This window comes from Chamaea fasciata, unplaced genomic scaffold (assembly GCF_029207755.1).
Source record: "Chamaea fasciata isolate MVZ Bird 193981 ecotype frontalis unplaced genomic scaffold, bChaFas1.0.hap1 SCAF_12, whole genome shotgun sequence".
Lineage (NCBI taxonomy): Eukaryota > Metazoa > Chordata > Aves > Passeriformes > Sylviidae > Chamaea > Chamaea fasciata.
In genome coordinates this window covers 9,559,232-9,573,640 of record NW_027094097.1, presented here as the reverse complement: position 1 = coordinate 9,573,640, position 14,409 = coordinate 9,559,232, and the positions used below count along the sequence as shown (strand labels likewise).

Here is a 14,409-nt window from a genome sequence, read left to right as displayed (position 1 = left end):
TGCTTCTGCAGGGCTGGGTTTAGGGATGTGTTCCCATTTGTGCCCAGGCAGGGGAGAGAATTGGGCACAGGGACCAACACTGGTCCATTATCTGCTCCACAGGGAGCAGAGCTTCAGCCCAGTGCAGGGATGGCTCTGGGTCACCAGCCCATCATATCCATGCTACTCCATGACACCCACCTCTCTGCTAACAAAGAGCCAAGGTTGCTCCAAGCTGGGGCCTGGGAGCAATATTTGGGCTCCAGGTGCACTCCCCCCTTCTCTGGGGAAATGCTTCCCCAAGCTGCCTCTGAAGCAGCTGGCATGGCAAGAGGGGCTCATTGCTGTAGGAAGGGATTTGCTGAGATTGAGAAAGACTTTTAGAGAGGGCTGTGAAGCTTCAGGAAAGGAAACAATGGTGGCTGTGCTGCTGTTCTAAGCCATCTCCCACATGGGTGTCCAGACACTGGGGATGTCCCTTCTGCAGGAGAAAAGGCTGGATGGTTCCCTCCAGCCTTCACCACTGTCCCACCACCTGGATATCAGGAAAAGGTTCTTCACCCAGAGGGTGGCTGGGCACTGGGACAGGCTCCCCAGAGGAGTAGTCACAGCACCAACCCTGACAGAATTTAGGAAACATTTGGACAACACTCTCAGGCACATGATGGGATTCTTGGGATATGCTATGCAGTGCCAGGCATTGGACTTGATGATCCTTGTGGGTCCAACTCAGGACAGGTTATGATTCAATCTGAACAGATTTTGGAAAGAATAGACCATCATGCTGTTTACAAAGCCAGGACTTAATTCAGCAACACACTGAGATCAACCCACTGCCATGACCCACACCACTTCCCCCTGCTCCGCACATTCAGCACAGCAGGGGAGAGTTTAGTTCTTTCCTCCAAATGAAATCCTTGCAGTGAAGATCTAAAGCTTTTGGAAAAAACCCACACAACATACCACTATAGCAGAATCCCCTTAATTCAACTGCAGATTTTCAATACAGAGAAATGTCTAAGGGAATTTTGATAACTGGAAGGCAACGCATATGCTCACTGCTGAACTGAGACAACACGGGTTTTTAAAAGTTTTTTGATTTACTTTTTAATAGGAAAGAATGCAAAAGGCAAACCTCACGTAATAAAAAAAAAAAAAAATAGGAAACCGAGGCTTGCAAAGGAAACAGGATGAATCACACCAGCAGATATTTTGGGTCACAGGGTTGTTTCACAGATAACAACAGAGATCTCTACTTAAACACTCATGATGTGGTCCAGCCAAGGGCTGTGGCAGAGGTTTCTCCTCTTGGTCTCACACTTTTATGTGAATCTCACATGAAGGCATCAATATAACACCTCTGTCTTCTCCAGGGGACTGGAAACAGCAGGACCCTGTGATCTGGAAAGTCTTCTCTGGACTGGTGAGCAAGGAAAAAGAAAAGGCTGGCACAGAGGATGAGGCAGACTGGCTCACAAATCCATGCCTGTGAGTGAGTAAAGGAGAAGCTATGCCCGCTCTGCCCGGCGCTGACACAGGTGTTCCCTGTGTCCCTTTGCTACAAGTACAGCCACATAGGACAGCCCATGCTGGTGGCATTCCCTAATCAGGCAGCACCTGGGCTCACTGCCAACCACAGCACTGAGAAAGCCAGGACCATCACGTCATTTGGGGCTCTTTTACCACTTGCTAGGTGTCTTAGCTTTTCATGCATCTTTCAGCTTATCCTTATGATCACAATGCCCTAGACTTCAGAAGCAGGGAAGTGGCACAGAGTACAGGAATGAAGAAACTGAGGTTGTCATTTCAGCCATGGATGTTGCCAGAAACCACCAAAAGCACTAAACCAAAGGCAGAGCATCAAGGGAACTGTGTCCTGCTTCCAGTATAGATGACTTGCTGCTCTGGCATTACCACAGCCCACTGCACTTTCCAGCTGCTCAGAAGTTAAGTTGAGGTACTTTGGTTCTTGGTATATTTTCCATAAGTTTGTCAGTCTAGTGGGATCCATGAGAAATACCTGTGCCTAGTGCTGGTCAAATGTTGGTCCTGCTTATCCTGACCTTTGATTTCTGGTCCCCCATGGATGTGGTGCTGTGGGGTTTCCCTGGGTTATCCTTCAGCCTGGGGATTGGATGTGGGGGGAGCAGTTAAGCACCTCCTTTCTTTCTAACCAGTGGCATTGGCACAGCAAACAAAAACACAGTTTTCAGGATCACAGCAGGTTTAATTCCCTCACAGTTCCTTCCCCACGTCTTACCCATTTTACATCACTTATGTCAGACTTTTGAAATTCATCAGCAGTTAAAAAAAAAATCAAAATTGCATTAGAAGTATCTCTAAAGCCAGATGAGCTCACTGTGCTAATTTTTGTATTTCCCCTCTTGCCTGCAAATGAATAAGATCCTTTCCAAAGTGCCCAGGGCATCTTCCTCTTTCCATTGACAGGTACAAAAATCCAGATGTTCATGCAAAGTTTGGGCTATCCAAGTCAACTCTGGCAGGTAAAAGAAGAGCCCCAAACAGTTTAAGGGCTCAGATGCTATTTTTTTTTTTTTTTTGACAGACATAATTTGCTGAAGACTTAGCTGTATGGTGATTTTCAGGTTCAATTTTAAGTTGCATTTCAGCTGTATTCAGACGCAAGAGCATGGTATCTGCCTCCGGTGCAGCTGGCGAGAGGAGCAGACCTGGCCTGCTGAAAGCAGGTGCTGCTGCCAAGCTCCTCATCATCTCAAACCCTGCCCGAGAAGTACCAGAACAACAGCAGGTTTTTTTGGATGCTTCTCTTTACATCCCAGCCCAGCCTGACTCTGATTAATTAATGGAGTCTGCTGAAATCCCAGCCTTAGCTACTCTGGCTGCTGCTAGCTACAGCGAGCTGCACAGCTGCCTTCCACTCCCACTTGAGAGACTTTGTATTTACCAAGTATTAATTAGATGAACGTGAAGCACCATTTTCTAGGCAGGGGAAATTATCTGCTCTCTCCCTGCCCTGTAACAAGCTCATACTGGGACAAGTCTGAAAAGGGAGCAGGTAGAAGTGGTTCCTTCTAGCTCTGCACATCTGCCACTTTTCATATTTCCCTGCTTGTGCTGCGCCCCTTGACAAGCACTTCACTCCTGCTTGATCTGGAAAGGGAACAGCATTGTGAAAGATGGAGCTGGAGCTTCTTTCCCCTTGCAGATTACCACCAGAGCTGGTCCCAGAGACTGTCCTAACAGTCAGACCCACCAAATGGGAAGAGCTCCTGTCTCTGAGGACTCCCAAGTGCCAGGAGCTGCTGAACAAGTGACTCTGTCAGGAAAACACAAACAATGAATCCTTCCCTTCCACAAGTGCTCCAGACCAGGCTGGGGAGATACTTCTCAGGGCTGACCACAGGTAACACTGCCCAGGAGGAGAGAAGGGGGCCACCCCAAGATCTCCCCGACACCTGAAGTGCTACCATTTAATGGAAAACATTCACAGCACAACTGTTCCTCCTGGTGGCAACATCTGCACCATGGATACTGCAGCTGACACCAGTAACTGCAGCATGAAAGGCTTCAAGCAAATACCCATCTGGAAAAAAAATGGAAGAAATGTCATGGAAGGCTGAAGGCTGTGATGGAGGGTGAGCATCAGGGGTAAACAACTGGTCAGCTAAATTTAGGAAGGCAGGTTGGGAGCTCTCCATGACCGGCTGGGTGTCTTCAGTTCAGACCACTGAGTCAACTAAAAACATTTAGCTATGACAGTGATGGGCTTTATAGAGAACTACAAGATAAATGAAGGAAAAAAGGTTATCTAATAATTACCGTCACTGTTTCACATCCAGCTGCATTCACAGCTCAGCTTGACCTTTGAGGAACAATGAATAATGCACCATTCTGGTGAATGTTCCCCCTTTCTTGACAGACCATCAGCACGCTGGTAAGGGAGAACCTCTCCTGTTTGTCCTTTATTCACTGCTTGGTTCAATTTCTTTACATAAGAGGACCAAGAAAGTCCCAGAAAAATATCATACTTGTTTCAGAATATTTTCCCTGTAATTTCACATTGCTAAAATCCACAAACCATTGGTGCTCCAAAATCTGCCGCAGGGACAGCAGCAAAGCTCATGTGAAACATGGGATCAAACTGATCTCTCTGTCTTTGGGCACCAACAGGAAAGAAGTCTGCAGTGCTGAAGCCACTGATGTCCACGATATCCAGAAACTGATTAAAACCAGGGAGAGATAGACCTGGATTCTGTTTCCAGATTGGCAATGTTTACATGGTGCACAGGTAAGCCATGCCTTACTGAGCTGTATTTTCATGTCCCGCTAACTTGGGCAATGAAACAGAATAGAGAGGTGTGAGGGGTGCTGAGGATGTGCTGCATTGTAGCAAACAGCTACAGAGCTCTGCAGCTGGTCACGAGGAGCCAAGGATGAGGAAAGAGAGGGCTTTCTGGAAGACCTTCTGGGAGGGGAAGGTCACACAACCCATGGCTATGCAGTGGTTTTCCAAGCTGTAAAATCAATTGCAATTCACCTGCTCTGCACCATCGCTTGTTCCAGGCAGATCTCATCTTTAGCCTGGCTTGTTTCATGTATCCAAAACTCTATTTGTGAGCTCCCACTGGCTCCAGACCAGGCCCTACCAAGGCAGGCCCAACAGGCACCAAGCCCCATGACCAACTCTTGACCTGGCTCATGTGCAATGGGGAGCAGAGACTTGGGGCAGGAGCGTGCCCCAAGAGAGACAGCTGGAGGTCATGGTATCGGGGGCTCTGCTGACACTGGGGTTTGGGAATGTGCCAGTGTTGAAGTGCCAGTAAGCTGTTTTGGTCACTGGCTACTAACGAGGGGATCATCCTGGCAAAATTCAAAGTGAACCTCTGCACCCGATCAGAAAAAGCACAAAGATCAAAAGGTCTATTTAAAATCGGGAGAGAAGGGGACAGTCCCACCGAAAGCTCTCCCCCAACACTTGGCAGTGTTCACACACATTATGATATGAAGGGTTAATGGCTGGAGGTCATGGAGAATTTGTGCTTTCTCCCAGCTTCCCAAGGAGGTGCGTGACCAGTTTCTGCAGGGCTTCAGCCCGGACCACCGAGATGCGCAGCACTTCCTCGTGGTTGGCTTTCTCTTGGCTGTTGTAGCTCATCACCACTTTGTTGGTGATGAGGGAGATCCCAAGGACTCGGAGGCCACAATGCCTGGCTACAATTACCTCTGGAACAGTGCTCATGCCTACAGGAGGAGAGGAAAGAACCAGAATGAGCCAGGATTTACACCAAAACGAGATCTCTCCAAGGCTGCAAACCACGATCCTACCTCCAAGCACACACCCTTGTCTCATTCCCCCCAGGTCTGTGTCTGAACTCTGTAATAGTTAAGGACTGCAATATGTACAAGGCTCAAATAGCTGCAGCACTACAGATACAGCTCTGCTCAGCACAATAAACCTCCTGCATTTGATCATTGTGCCACCAAGCTCCCTCCTCAAGATGTGTCAGTCTGCTTGCAGACTTGCTAAGGAAGTACTGATGTGCTGTGTCATTTGGCTCTTCCTTGGCTAAAAAAGCTATTGCAAATAAAAATGGCTTTGAGGGGAGCCGAGCTCCTTTCCTCGCACACAAGGAATCTGCAGGTATTAATGAACAGACTTCCATGAGCCAGGGGTCATGGAAGGAATCATAGCTGGAGAAATCAGCTATGATTTTCTTGTTTTCTTGTACATAGTTGGGAAGGTATCCATGATTACCATCCCTAAAGAAGACTCATAAGAAGGGCTGGATTGTAGAGAAAAAGTGCAGTGAAAATCTTTACAGTGTCAGAATTAGAGGAAAAATACTAGAAAAAGACATCATTTTTATTGGGCCCCTCTCAGTCCTCCTGAAGTGGAGCCATCTGAGCATGAGAGATTTTGTGTTTGGGAAATAAACACAGAGTTGTGCTGAGATCCCTCTCCTGCGCAGCTGTAAGCACAGGGACTTTCTGCAGATCCTCCCAGGAGCTGCACTAAGCCACTGCAGAATGAAGCAGAAATACACAGAGCTCATTTTTCCAACCCCAGGAGACTTAGAGAGTCAAAGACTGAAGCAAGTCAGCCTTGAGCAGAATTAACTGTTCGATGCATGTGCCCAGGGAACCCCGGCAGCCCAGCCTGGCAGCTCACCCACAGCATCAGCTCCCAGTGCCTGCAGCAGGCGGCACTCGGCCACAGTCTCATAGCAGGGCCCAGCCAGCAGGCAGTACACTCCTTCCCTGGTGAAGCTCAGGAATCCCAGCTCCTGTGCACTCTCCATTGCCAGGCCACGAAGATCTTGTTCATAAGCATCTGACATGCAGGGAAACCTCACTCCAAACCTGAAAGGCAATAAAGGACACAGCCATGTGATAGCGCTACTGCTCCCTCTGTCAGAGTCCAGGGATAGTCATTCTCTGGAGAAAAGGACAGTGTTAAGGGCTGACCTTCCATGGATGCAGTTTCTCTCATTCCACTTTTATCATCAGGTAATTCTGCCATCAATCATGGAATAATTTGGGTTGGAAGGGACCTTCAAAGGCCGTCTCATCAAAACCCATGCAGTGAGCAGGGTCACCCTCAGCTAGATCAGGTTGCTCAGAGTCCTGTCCTACCTGACCTTGAATGTTTCCAGGAATGGGGCACCTACCTGGGCATGAAATTCCTGCTAGATCTATCCACCCAAGATTGTCAGCACACAGAGGTTATGGCTGTTGGAAGGTCTGGCACTACTTCCCTACTGCAGGAACCCTTCTGGAATGGTATTTCAAGGGCTTCTGTCTCTAGCGAGAAATGATTGCCAGTTGTCTCTCTCCCCAGTAATAAAGAGTTTTAAACATTCCCCACCAGACAGGTGCTGCTCAGAGTCCCTCAGGCTGTCCCTGAGTGGGGGTTTGAGCCAGGTGTGATGGAGCATCAGTCCCTACATTTAAGGCCCATCACAGCAGGCAGCTACTTTACATCTTGGAGCTCCAGGGCCATATTTTAGGTTGCTTTCATCTTCTGTTTCAAGACTGGGTCTCTTGCTTTAGGTCACAAAATAGCAGCCCAGTCCTGCTCCTGATGGAGTGAATCCTGCTCTTGACTCAAGGAGAGCAGAAGTAGATGGTAAAGATTGTCATGTTGCCACGGAGGAAACCTGGAAAATAAACTCCCAGCCGTGTTCACCAATGCAATTTAGTAGGAGTGGACCAGGTCCCTCATTTATGCTATTAAAGCTTCTGCTTGTTTACATGTTCTTCCAGCTCAATGCTTAGGGCAGTAGGTGGCTTATTTTGTTTTCATAAACACTAAATATTATATAAATAAAAACAAACTTTCCCTTCTGGTCTAAAGCAATAAGTATTCATCACCATGAAAATTGCTTCCCTTTTCTGAAGGATGGCCAGCAATGCAGAAGCCCAATCTCTAATTTATTAAAAAAATATCATTTCCACATCACTTCATTGCCTCTTCTTTTGCTCTGTTGTGCTTAGATAAATCCTTCCTGGTAGCTCAGCTGGACAGGATTTTAGGAGTTTGCTCAGCTAAATCTCTGCAATACTTTGAGACCTGATTCATAAAGACCTTTTGCCCATTTTGATGCCTTGGTCAGCAGTACAAAAGTCAGCTCCTGGAGCACTGCAGTCCACCAAGAAGCTGCTGCTTTTGGGAGGCAATGAGGCAGCTATGCTGCCTTTGAACATTGTCCAGATGCAGTTGTTTGGTTGGAGTTTCTCCTCCTTCTCCAGAGCAATTATGCAAGTCCAGAGAGCTTTAAACACTCCATGTGGCTTCCCTGCTTTTGATCACTTTCCTCCAACCCACGGCAATACCTACAAAAATCTAAGATGCTCCAGTTCAGATGGGTACTGTCCTCTTGCCATGGAATCACAGCACAGTGATTGTTTCTCCTGAGGGAGCTCCCAGCACCTTTCAGATTCTTTCAGAAGCAAGAGTCAGGTCTGCTGTTACATCAGGAAGGAACTAACTGAAAACCAGGCAGGCCACCTTACTCTCAGCAGAGCTTTCTCTCTGGAAAGATCTGAGGACAATCCAGATGCCTGACCTGCAAAACCAGCCATTTTTCTGATGGGCCTTCCACCTTACTAGTCTGATGGTGTCTTGGAAGGATTTTGAGATCATAAATTCATTTTGGAAGGGACCTTGAGGTCATCTAGTCCAGCATCCTGCTCAAAGCAAATCCAAATCTGGTGCCAACTGGAGTTCAGGGGTGAGAATATGTTAGAAGCTCCCCTCTGCACTCTCCATAAGGTAAAGGTTCTGCTACACAAGCCAGTACAGGAAACCTGATTTCCCATTCAGCCAGCAGCAGGTTTCTCTTGTAGATCTCAGGGTCTCTGAAGAAGCTGCCAAGACAACCACCTCTCATCAGAGCAATGCCTTCAGTGAATACAAAGGCACCCCAGTTTAAAGACCTGGATACAGCAGCGGTGATCAGGAAATTTAGAGGTTTCATCTTTGCTCTGCCCTCCACTTACTGCCTGGCCTCTGCTGTACACATTCCATCACACCAGAAATGGCTGTTGCTAAACCCAGGCTGGAGACAGCACAGTTCACTGATTGCTCAGTTAAGAGGAACCAACAGAGAGAGAGGCTGATAAGAAGAGGAGCAGTGGGTGTCTTTAGCAGATGGTACAGCTGGTCATGTCAGGAGAAGGATCAGAAGCCTAGTTGTACAAAACAAAACCTTCTGGGGGTTTGTGTGTAAACTCCTTGTAGGTTTGTAAAAGTAAGCAACAGCAAAGGGAAGGCAGGGCAGCTATTGCTGTAACTCTTTCCTTGCGGTTACCTGGAGCCAAACTTTACCTCTCAGTAAATATTTGTCAGCAGGCACAACTGGCAGTCCCAGCCCATGGCTGAAGGAAGAAAGGATGAACTGGTAGCATGGACCTGATGCCTTCTTACCTCTCATCATTCGGTCCACGCAGGGGATTCTGCCCTCCCAAGCCAAACAAGCTGATGTGATCCCTTATGAACATGATGTCCCCCACTTGGAAGTGGGGATTCAGTCCTCCAGCAGCATTTGTGACAATCAAGATCTCCACCCCCAGGAGAAAGAACACCCTGATGGGAAAGGTGACCTGCAAGAACCAAAAGCATTTGTGCAATGAGTATCACAGTCAGCAGAGAGCTACTGCTACTACATTTGTAATATCACAGTTTGTGGATGCAAAGAGTCTACATATGGAGACAAAACGACCTTATTCAATTTTAAACATTCCTCGAATTTAAATAGAAGGTTAATGCTTTTTGAACAAATTAAACATTATCTTGCAATGAAACAAAATCTTGCATTAAAATCCAAGACCACACTTCCTACAGTTGCACTAAGGTCAAATAAAGGTGATACAGAAAGAACATGCAGATAGTTTTTGCTCACTGCCAAGGTCTTGCAGAGATCAAACCACTGTGCTGATTGAAGTAACTACTTATGCACAGGGACTTGGAGAGTAATCCAAAGTTAAGGAACAATTGGGAGCTGGAGAAAAAAAATTTAAGACATTTGATTTTGAGGAGTCACAAAGGAATTTGGATGATACCTGCTATCAATCAAATGCTACTGTGAGAAAAAAATGCCTAATAATGGACACCATTTCTTCAAGAAATTAGTTAATTTTAATAGACAAACATATTTTGATAAAGCTAGTTTTGGACTGAGTGATTTTAAAATAGTTGTTTCTCTATAAGAAGCTGAGTGGTGCCAAAAATTACAGTTTATATCCAAATGCAAACAACCTCAATGTAAAAAGGAAAATCTCAGAGCTATCCAAATAAAAAAAAGAGCCAATAAATAAATATTATTGTTGTTTTCTAGCAGAAAAGTACATATATGCATGGTAGGTAACATAAATCTCCACACATTCCAGTATGTTAGCTGGGAGGTTATAGCAGCTTGAAGTAGCCTGGGAACTTTTCCTAGGGGGAGAAAAAGCTGTAAACTATACAAATGCAATAGAAGATTAAAATAGATTATTCTTATCAAAGTTTCCTGGTTGCTGATTTAAAACATGATTAAATGGACTAAGTTAAAGCATGTAAATGAATCTTCCTTCTATGATAAACTATTTCTCCCTGTAAGAGTAGCAGGGTCAGCCAATTTTTGTGGCTATGCAGCGTCACCTTCACCCAGCAGAAGCCATCCACCTCTTGGTTTGAACTCCCATTATTTTTTTTTTCTGTGGGGGGGAAGATCTGAAATCTAAGAAAGACTCATTTCAAGAGCAATGTAAGTTCATTACAAGAGCTAACATCCTGCAGCTAGATAGCAAGGCAAGCAGTCACTTCTGCAGCTTTTACAACACATCTCCCCTATGTGAGAATTTTCCTTCAGGAGAACTCACCGTGCTGAAAGAGTAGCCTTCGTAAGAGTGGAAACGTCCCTGCATGCACACACAGGGCTGTCCATTCAGCTCCCCAAACACCAATCTGCCAATGTGCCCTGCCACTGGAAATTAACAGAGTGTCATGTCAGTTACAGGTCTCAGGGATTTTGACTTTAGAGTGATCTGTTAGTTGATGATTTTAGCTTTACAGCAGGGCCAAGCACTGCAAAAGCAGGAGCTGGAAATCAAATAAATAAATAAATAAATATTTCCGTGCTATGATATTTATGGGTTTTTTTACTGTGAACACACATTTCACCAGTGTGGGGCTGGTTTGAAGACTTGAGTGATCCCTGTGTGAGGCTGCTGGTGGGTGGGGAGCTGATGCCCTGGGTTGTGCTCACCCGTGCTCCGCGGGAAGTGAGGGATGTCCTCGTACAGGAAGGCTGTCTTGTTATCCAAGACATCAGCCAGACCTCCCAGCCCAGAGCCGCAGATGATGGCGATCCTGGGCCGCTGGGCAGCACGGGCACGCAACCAGTCTGCTGTTTCCTTATACACCTCGTAGCTGTTTCTGCAGGAGGAGAACAGGTCAGTGAGACTGTCAGCCCATTCAAAAACAAGCTTCAAAGGATAAAAGTCCTGAAAAGGTGCAGAGAAAAAGGAATTTCATTAAGACTATAATGATAGAAGCTTCACTGCTATTATTGAAGATGTATCACTTTTAATCTCATGTATTTTACCCCTGACTACAGGGAAATCATTTGAATCCCCTTGGCTGGTTTCATTCTGTAGATGAAGAATGGCTAATGATACCCTGATCACAGAAATGTCACAAGGCATAACCACTCCTGCTTCTGATGGGCTCTGGTCCCTCCTGAGTTACTGAGGAAAGGCAAAAGCACAGTTAGACTGAGAAATTCCAGCCTATATGAGTGCGCATGGGGATGTCCAGCCTGTGATGGGGAAATCCAAGTGTGGAGCTCTGAAGACACCCGAACAACACTGCTGGAATGCTGTGCTGATGAAGGAGAAGACACTGTCATCTGCAGTAGGTAAAGATTCAGGTAAACTTCTGAGACATGAGTCAAGCAGCATCTACAGAGATGAAGAAGCCAATCTCTGTAAGTGTTGACTGCCATCAGCTCCCACTACTTCCATCCAGGCTGGTAGCACATGTCAGACACCCACCTACCTTCTTGATACCTCGTGCCTTCAGTACAGAAGGATAAACATGGAGATCTCACTCAGCCTCTTCCCTCCCACAGAGTGGGCATGGGATCACACCTGCAGTCCAGACATAGCCAAGAGGCCCAATGACATCAGTCTCCATCAAAACAAGTAAAAATCAGGAATCTGGGCTCCAGATCTTGAGACTGATTCAAGAGAGGGACTCAGCAAATACCTTGGTTAAAAGTCTTACCCAGCAGAGAGCCCCATTGCCTGAAGGTGGGACAGAAGTTGGCATTACAGTGCCTGTTTTATCTGTCTCATGGGAAGGGAGTTCAACTTTTAACCTCCTAGCCCAGTATTCAGATGCCTTAATCACAGTTTTGAAACACAATCAATAGCAAAATAATCCTATAATCCTGTTTCCAATAGGACAATGCAGATACTTTGTGAAAGTTAATATCAAGGTTGATTGGAAGCTATCCTCAAAAGCAGGGGTACTAATAGCAGTTCTTGGAAGCAACTCAATCATTACCATTGATGAGTAAAATTAATGATTGTACATGACAGAGGACTGGGTCCTGGAGAGAACCAACACAGGCAGGGGCAGCGGTTCTCTCTATGAAAAGTTGATCTGATTATTGAGAGGTGAGAAAATCAGATACTGTGAGGCTGCAGGTGATGTCAAATTGACTGCAGGTGGTGATAAGCAGTCACTGTCCAGGAACGTTTCTTTTGGTTCTTTTTTATCAAGTCTTTTGTTTCAAGAGGTGTAAACCTTAGTGATGCAGTGATGCTGCACTCAGCAGTCTTAGAGGACAGACAGAAAAGCTTTCAAAGTGGTGCTCCTCACTCCAGGAGGTCTCAGGCCACTAAAAGGATTTGACTGTCTGTGTACAACTGGTTTCTCCAACTAACGTACCAGATATTGAAACAAAGGTTCTCAGTTCTATGCTTTTTCTTTCTTTATACTGACAGGGTCAGTAGTTATTGCATGAGTGTTTTCTGTAAGCATTTAATCTCTTGGCTGTCTAGTTACTACTGTAAGTCTTATCCAGCATATGATACATCAAACTGACAGTCCTAGTTACAAACTGTGACGTCAAAAATACCCCAAAATATCATAAACCTGCAATCCAATGGGAAGAAAGAACTTCCATACACATAGGTTAAAATGAAGAGTCATACTTAGCTAAGTACTTTTCAAAGGAAAAGTTTGGAAATGAGAGAGTTTATTTACCATCACATACTGAATTGGCTAAGTGTATCATGAGCTCCTGAAATAAGCAGGAGCTGTGGAAGTGACATTAATAAAGACTACACTTGACTACGTTATCACTTGCTCCCAGCCAAAAGCTTTAAAAGTGCTTTACATACATTAATGAACAATTCCCCCCAATTCCTCTGTTGAATAACTGTAATCCTTGTTTAGAAATTCAAGGGAACCAAGAGAATTTATATGTAATACCCAAGCTTTTGACATACCTGTGGCAGGCATGAGGAAAGAACAAGGTCACCGGGGTCTGCTCTTCCTCATGATCATAATACTGCTTGCTTCATCACTTTTTTTCAAAAAGTGCATAAACCATTGCAAAATAACATTAAAGAATGGATATTATTCCTATATCCTCAGAAATTTTAGGAATGTGGGATGGAACCCATTCAATGTCTGCTGAAGACATCAGGACTGGCTGAGCTATGCCAAGTTACAGTGATTTTTTTTCCTTTTAAACAGAAAATATTAAAATACTTCTTAACCAAAGAAGTAAAACTCCAGTGCTGCATATGTTTCCTTGCCTGAAGGGAGCTCCAGAAGCACACAGGGGCCTGGCAGAACCCTGTCCAACCCAAAGGCTTTGGGCACATCAGAGCTGTCCCCAGTGCTGAGAGCACAGCAATGCCAAAATTAATCCGCTTGCAGTATTTAGGTTTCAGAAACCTTCTGGATGACATCAAAGGGACTGGCAAGCACTGATAAATCCTGAATGCAAGGGAGATACCTGCTCAGCAGGAGCAAAGGGGAAGTTTGACCTGTGGGTCACCAAACAGAGTGTTCGGCCTGGAAACGCATGAGCACAAGGCCTGTGCAAGCTTTTTGACAGCTTGAATTAATGCATGTAGCACAAAGGCCCCTCTAGCTGCTCGAACAATGCACACCTAATAATAGTGCTCGGTAGCATCGCTTTGGATTAAATCACAGGATCAGCTGAAAACACAATCCCCTTTATTGTGATTGCTGTCATCCATTGGAGAAACGCATCTGTTGCGAAACACAGGACTGTCACTGGTGACAGATCTTTTATGGCATGAAAAAAACCCCACCCGTATTGTGCCTCTAAATTGGCTGAAAGCAAATCCATGTAAAAAAGCAGACACATCCCAATAAACAGCTAAAGCATTATGTTTGGGGGCACACGGCCATACGTATTCACAGTCTGTGCCTCTCCACAGGAGATATTTGCCTCTTCTGGCCCATAACCTCTCCCAAGGTCACCTACTTGCTGCCATATTTCATAATACCAGCACCTGCACAGGCAGATGGCCAGATTTCTCTCCAATAATAAGATGTTTACTTCTGAGCAGCCTTTGTCTGACATTTATTGAGTGCCCAGTAGAAAGAAAACAAGGTGAGGAAAAAGATGTAATTTTTTTTACCCCCATCCAGCTTGGATATCTGTGCATCCCCTATTTCACAGCACCTTACCTGTCTTCCTCAGCATAGGCCATCCTCCTCCTCTCTGGTTAACCAAAAGAAGGGGATGGTTGCTGGAAGTGGAGCTGCAGGGTTTTATTTGACTAAAGAGCAGAGGCCTATTGAACCTGCAGAAGCTGCTGCTGTCTCCGGCAGTGAGTCAGGGAGGTGTGTCCCAGCTTCTCTCTGCTGTCCCCTGAGCATCTCTAATCCCCGAGTAGGAGTGGCATGGTCAGGACATC

General features: G+C 45.7%; 1 protein-coding gene across 1 annotated transcript; it reads right to left on the bottom strand.

Moving 5' to 3' along the window:
• Window positions 1–4,984: 4,984 nt before the first annotated feature.
• On the bottom strand, window positions 4,985–14,202 carry PNP (purine nucleoside phosphorylase). The gene is made up of 6 exons (XM_066195003.1): window positions 14,180–14,202; window positions 10,710–10,879; window positions 10,324–10,427; window positions 8,888–9,063; window positions 6,131–6,321; window positions 4,985–5,202 (listed from the first exon to the last, which is right to left on the bottom strand). Exons 1-6 carry the CDS (start codon window positions 14,200–14,202, stop codon window positions 4,985–4,987), a joined length of 882 nt encoding a protein of 293 aa, XP_066051100.1.
• Between the last annotated feature and the right edge of the window lie 207 nt (window positions 14,203–14,409).